The sequence below is a fragment of the Staurois parvus genome, unplaced genomic scaffold (genome assembly GCF_062004578.1).
Source record: "Staurois parvus isolate SC_StPar_1 unplaced genomic scaffold, SC_StPar_1.0 ptg000097l, whole genome shotgun sequence".
Lineage (NCBI taxonomy): Eukaryota > Metazoa > Chordata > Amphibia > Anura > Ranidae > Staurois > Staurois parvus.
The window spans coordinates 4,099,583-4,106,354 of NW_028317893.1; the positions used below are offsets into that span (position 1 = coordinate 4,099,583).

At 39.3% G+C, this 6,772-nt stretch overlaps 1 protein-coding gene across 1 annotated transcript in view; it reads left to right on the forward strand.

The window, feature by feature from the left end:
* NAPG (NSF attachment protein gamma) overlaps positions 1 to 2,954 on the forward strand; it is a 29,857-nt gene extending 26,903 nt beyond the window's left edge. Inside the window, exon 12 of the mRNA XM_089671016.1 lies at positions 2,176 to 2,954. Coding sequence (XP_089527142.1) covers positions 2,176 to 2,325 — 150 coding nt within the window. The 3' untranslated portion in view covers positions 2,326 to 2,954. The remainder of the gene's footprint in view (positions 1 to 2,175) is intronic.
* The last annotated feature ends 3,818 nt before the right edge of the window (positions 2,955 to 6,772 follow it).

Here is a 6,772-nt window from a genome sequence, read left to right on the forward strand (position 1 = left end):
GGTGGTCACAGTTTACATCTTGGAATATACACACCTGTAGGTCCCTTTTTTACTCTTCAGAAGAAAGTAAGTAAACCTCTTGAAGTTGTGTTTTATTTTTTTTTTGTGTGTGTGTGTGTGTTTCACTGGGGAAATTTTTTACTTCCTGTCTTGAGACCACAGGAAATCAGAAGAGATCTCTGCAAAGTGAGGGAATCCTTTCTTGTACCGCTGTCATCCTCTGAAAGTTGTTGCACTATCGGCGCTGCCTTCTTTTTGTGACATGTTTTCTGGGTCTTAGCACACAGCCTCTTAATAGTTACATAGTTAGTCTGGCTGAAAAAAGACAAAAGTCGGTCCAGTTCAACCATTTAAAAAAAAAAAGTTATAATCCTATACCCACAGTTGATCCAGAGGAAGGCAAAAAAAACCCAGCAAAGCATGATCCAATTTGCTCCTGCAGGGAAACAAATTCCTTCCTGATCCCCCAAGAGGCAATTGAATATTCCCTAGATCAACTATACCTATAAATGTTAGTATCCAGTTATATTCTGTGTATCCAAGAAAGAATCCAGGCCTTTTTTAAAGCAATCTAGTGAGCTGGCCAGAACCAACTCTTGAGGGAGTCTATTCCACATTTTCACAGCTCTCACTGTGAAGAAACCTTTCCATATTTGGAGATTAAATTTGTTTTCCCCCAGACGTAAGGAGTGCCCCCTTGTCCTCTGTGATGACCTCAGGGTGAATAACTCTACACCGAGTTCACTATATGAACCACTGATGTATTTATACATGTTGATCATACCCCCCCTTAATCTCCTCTTCTCAAGAGATAATAAATTCAGTTCCTCTAATCTTTCCTCATAGCTGAACTCCTCCATGCCTCTTATCAGTTTGGTTGCCCTTCTCTGTACTTTCTCCAGTTCCCCAATGTTCTTTTTGTGAATTGGTGCCCAAAACTGAACTACATATTCCAGATGAGGTGTTAATGATTTGTACAGGGGTAAAATTCTCCCTCTCTCTCCTTTTAATACAAGAGAGTATTTTGCTCGCTTTAGAAACCGCAGCTTGGCATTGAATGCCATTATTAAGCTTGTGATCTACCAGAACCCCCAGATCCTTCTCCACCATTAATGATGCTACACTGTGTATGTGCAGTTAGATTCTACACAGCCCCAAAGCCTTCTGAGATTTATGGTGTGGGCATCCCAGGAGTCTTCAGGTAAGGGGGATGTCATCCTGCCCTAGGCAAGAAAGGCTGAAGCACTGGCAGTGCTTGGAAAAAGTCTCTCTAAGTTAGTGGACACAAAAATGTGAGAAAGTTTTGCTTTAAGTCAAGTCCGTTATCAAAATATGATATGGCCTGAAACCTCTAGTTCTATAGTCTCTGTATTATAAAGAGAAACATGTTCCTTTTATCCAGATGTGGCACAATGATATTAATTTATGGTGCACTTTCCAAAGAAGTTTCTTATATGGAATTTAATGCCCTTACCACTGGGCAGTATATAGGTGATGGGAGGTGCTATTACTGTCTAGTTATAAAAAAATGACTCTGCTATACTAATATGATGAAACCTTATATAGCATAATTTGTTTATATTCATGCCGCATGTGTAGTATATTTAATATTAAAGTGGTTGTAAAGGCTCAAGTTTTTTTTTTGCTTTCATGCATTCTATGCTTGAACGTAAAAAAAAACGTCTGTGTGAAGCAGCCCCTCCAGCCTCCCCTAATACTTACCTGAGCTCCATCATGATCCAGCATAGTGCATGAGATCCTCTGCTCTCTGGGGACTCGCCCTCCTCATTGGCTGAGACAACGGGAGCTATTTTCTCCCACTGCAGTCAATCACAGCCTGAGAGCCAATGAGGAGAGAGGGAGGGGTGGGCCAAGCCATGGCTCCGTGCGTGTGTTAATGGACACGCAGAACAGTGGCTTGGGAGCTGTTTGGGTGCCCCCATAGCAAGCTGCGTGATGTTGGACCATTTGGCAGGAAGGAGGGGCCAGGAGTGCCAGCGGGGGACCCAAGAAGGGGAGGATTGGGGCTGCTCTGTGCAGAACCACTGCAAAGAACAGGTAAGTATGACATGTTTTGTTGTGTGTTGTTTTTTTTGTTTGTTTTGTTTTTAAACATTGCCCTTTAATATCACTTTTAAGCATCAAATTCGTTTATTTGATTTTGTTTGGTCATAGTATGCTAAACTGGCGTTGAGCTTGGGCGTACCAGGAGGTGGAACCAAGAAGAAATCTCCGGCGACCCCACAGGATGCAGCCTCTGCTCCCGCACATGGAGGTTCGCAACCTGAAGAGGAAGATGATGAATATGAAGGAGGACTGTGCTAATAGTGTATTCTGTCTGCTTGTGACTGCACATGTATGTCTGTGGAACCCAGTCTGCTCAGAATAAAGAGGACGTACCTCTCTGTGGATGTTCATAAATTGCTTTGTCTGGCACAAAACAAAAACTCATTTCCACTTCTACCACATTCTCTCTGATAAGAGCTCCATTGATGCTAATATTTATCAAAAGGTCTATGGATCAATATTATGCCCCAGTGTAGCACATCTAGCAATTATATCTAGAATACGAAATTTAACTGTGGCATGTTATCTTATCTTATTTTGTCCTTTTTCATTTATTAGTTTCTCTATCAGTGAATGATGTTTGTACAAATGTGTTTTCTGTAAATTACTGGAAATAATTATGACATGGCTATTAAATATTTAATGATGGCACAATATGTGATCAGAGCTGCTTTTGATATAAATGTATGAATATGACTTAATATATACTGTAAATCTATCAAGTGTGTGTATATTTGCTGTGTTTTACTATTATGGCTCTATGTTAACATTAGTGGACTTGGTAATTTATACCATCCATCAGAGCTAAATATATATATATTATACAGTTGTGTTCAAAATAATAGCAGTGTGTTGAAAAAAGTGAATAAAGCTCAAAATCCTTCTAATAGCTTTTATTTCCATACACACAAATGCATTGGGAACACTACACATTCTATTCCAAATCAAAACATGAAGAAAAATAAATAAAATTTGTGTTGTTCCTCTAAAAAAATTAAAGAAAAGTGAATATTAGACTGTTCAAAAAAATAGCAGTGTGTGTATTCTTCTTTACAAACTCAAACATTCACTATATAAATTACAAAACGTTTGAAGATTTTGCTTTCCTTTGAATCACTTAGTTAATATTTAGTTGTATAAGCACTGTTTCTGAGAACTGCTGTACATCTGTGTTGCATGGAGTCAACCAACTTCTGGCACCTGTGAACAGGTATTCCAGCCCAGGATGATTGGACTACATTCCACGGTTCTTCTCTATTTCTTGGTTTTGCCTCAGAAACTGCATTTTTGATGTCACCCCACAAGTTTTCTATTGAATTAAGATCTGGGGATTGCGCTGGCCACTTCGTAACGTCAATGTTGTTGGTCTGGAACCAAGATGTTGCACGTTTACAGGTGTGTTTGGGGTCATTGTCTTGTTGGAACACCCATTTCAAGGGCATTTCCTCTTCAGCATAAGGCAGCATGACGTCTTCAAGTATTCTGATGTATTCAAACTGATCCATGATCCCTGGTATGCGATAAATAGGCCCAACACCATAGTATGAGACACATCCCCATATCATGATGCTTGCGCAACCATGCTTCACTGTCTTCACAGTGTACTGTGGCTTGAATTCAGTGTTTGGGGGTCGTCTGACAAACTGTCTCCGGCCACTAGACCCAAAAAGAACAATCTTACTTTCATCAGCCCACAAAATGTTGCGCCATTTCTCTTTAGGCCAGTCAATGTGCTCTTTGGCAAATTGTAACCTCTTCAACATATGTCTTTTTTTCAACAGTGGGACTTTGCGGGGGCTTCTTGCAGATAGCTTGGCTTCACATAGGCGTCTTCTAATTGTAACAGTACTCACAGGTAACTTTAGACCTTCTTTGATCTTCCTGGAGCTGATTGTTGGCTGAGTCATTGCCATTTTGGCTATTCAGCAATCCATTCGAATGGTAGTTTTTCTCTTTCTTCCATGTCTTTCAGGTTTTGGTTGCCATTTTAAAGCATTTGCGATCGTTTTAGCTGAGCAGCCTATCATTTTCTGCACTTCTTTATATGTTTTCCCCTCTCCAATGAACTTTTTAATCAAGGTACGCTGTTCTTCTGAACAATGTCTGGAACGACCCATTTTCCTCAGAATTTCAGAGAGAAATGCACTGTAACCAGCATGTATAACATTTGCTGCCTTCCTTCCTTAAATAAGGGCAATAATTGCCACCTGTTTTTCAAAGAATGAATGACCTCACTAATAGAACTCCACACTGCTATAATTTTGAACATGCCCCTTTCAATTAGTGATTCAATTACACAGAATCAGCAGCATGCATGTCATGACTGTTGGGTCTGTTGGATTTCTATTACTCAACTACACCTGCTAGTAAATTATTTGCCATGTAGAAATCTAATTTCTACCAAAGACAGTGATTGATCAGGTTAGTGATGTCTGACTGCTATTATTGTGAACATAACTGTATATCTCCAAAACTCATGGGTCTTGCAGAGGAACAAGATCAAAAAACAGCAGTGTTTTTATTGTCAACGTTTAGATGAAGCTCAGCCCATCTTCCTCAAGACTTCCTCGAAACGTTGACAATAAAAACACTGCTGTTTTTGATCTTCTTCCTCTGCGAGACCTGTGACTGCCTCCTAAACCAGTTTTGGATTTATATGGATTTCTTTTGTGTGTGAGCACCTGGGCATTTATCTAAAACATAGTGCTGTGGCTGCCTTTGGATATATATAAAAAAAAGTCCTGAAATGTGAAAGCCTAATTCCAGCCAACTATTTTATTTTAAATAGTCAAAGCTCAACTCCAGCCAATGCTTCTTATGAAGAACTAAAAGGTCTGTCAGCTTTTAAATGTTGTCAGTGGTGGATTTTGCATATTACATTTTCTGAAAGTATTCTTTATACTGATATGCTAGGTAGATTTAGCTTCACAAATGAGAAATGAAAGACATTTGGCTACATACTGTATATCAATTAGTATACTAGTATATGTAACAGGGATATCCAACAGGTGTCCTGCAGGACCTTTGGGGCCTGTGAGACAGGGCAGGGCAGTCTTTTGAAGAGTCAAGCTGTCAAACTGACAGCTCAGTCCTACAGAGTATACAGTGAGGGCAAGGCCTGTGTGATCTTCAAACTCCTGTCCATGACAGCCACCTGCTCTGCCTCAGGATTAACTGCCGAGAGAACCCTGTTGCAGAGCTCTGACAATAAAAAAAATTCTTTGCACCGAAACATAATTCTAGTGTTTTAAAAAAAAAAAGGGAAAAAATGCTCAATAAAATTAAATTTGCAGTTAACCCTTATTAGTTTTTATCAATCCTAACATTTGTAGTTAAATGTTTAGTTAACACTAACTTTTTTTTAACTCCTTCATTCCTTTCCTTAGTATTTTTGTTTTGTATGTAATCTTCCAGTTTTTTTTGTTTTATTTTGTTTTGGGGTGCTTTAAAAGCTCAGGACTCTACCATATAAATATATGTCCACCAGGTCTGCAACTGGTAACATAAGCCAAGTGAGGGATCACTCCACAAAAGCAGACCTTAAATATCACAAAAGAGAAAATGAATGTGGGTTCAGCCTCCCCCCTGAACCACAAAATTATTTTTGAAATGCATGGATTAATTTACTTCTAAAATAATTTTGAAGTTAGGGGGAGGGGGGTTGAGCCCACATCGGGTTTCTCTTTTGTGGTATTTAAAGTCTAGTCTACCAGAGGAACTAGGCCGGGACTTTGTACAGCATGGATGGGGTACAGTGAAGGTGTATATTTAGTTGTGGCCCTGCACACTACTTGTGTATAGAAATGTGGTTTTTAATCATTTTTTAAGAGGTATTACAAATAAAAATGTAATATATTGCAGCTTACCAATTCTGTGGTGGCTGCATTCATTTTCTTTTTTTTAGCTTTTGTATTTTCTTCCTTTTATTTTCACCCAGTAATCCAGCCAGTAATACACTTCCTCTTATATGGTGTCTTAACTCTGGATGGATGATCACTGGAGTCACCCCTGGACAGCTACACTGTAAATCTGTGGAAAGGGTAGTGTTCAATGGACTTGACTAACAAATTAAAACCAAATTCCAGCTAACACTTTTTAAGCAGTTACAGCAACAGTTTTTTTTTTCCTTTTTGGATAAAGGTTTAACACAAATTAATTAAAGCTGGTCATTGAATTGTAAGCAGTGTTAAATGGTTCGTCTCAACCTTCTAATTGGCACTTTTGCAGGACAGTTTGGTATGTTAAAGGAAGATATGTTAAATTTCACTTGTAGCACTATCCTCGTAAGGGCCGCTTGATCTGATTGGGCACAGCCAGGCAACACGCATTTTCTTCCACACTTTGCACACTGGAGACTATAAACAGTCCTTGAGCTTGGTTTTGTGATTTTATTAAGGAGTTTAGAACTTGGATGGTGTAAAGGGAATGTCCAATTAGATTGAAGAAATAGCCGAATGGGGACGTTTCCTGCTCTAGCACACTTCATAAAAAAAAACGACAGACACTTGACTGCATTCCACCCAAAACCATTACAGTCCTTAGTTAAGTAATCCCCTTCTAGGTGCTTGGATTCCCCTGAGTGGATTTCTGGCATCGTGACAATGTGTAGGAGGTCTTGGTGCACAGAATACCAGCCTACCTGGCTCCATTATCTGATCCCAGGAGAAGAGAATGGGTATGCTCTGAATTGTCCCCTGAATACTTG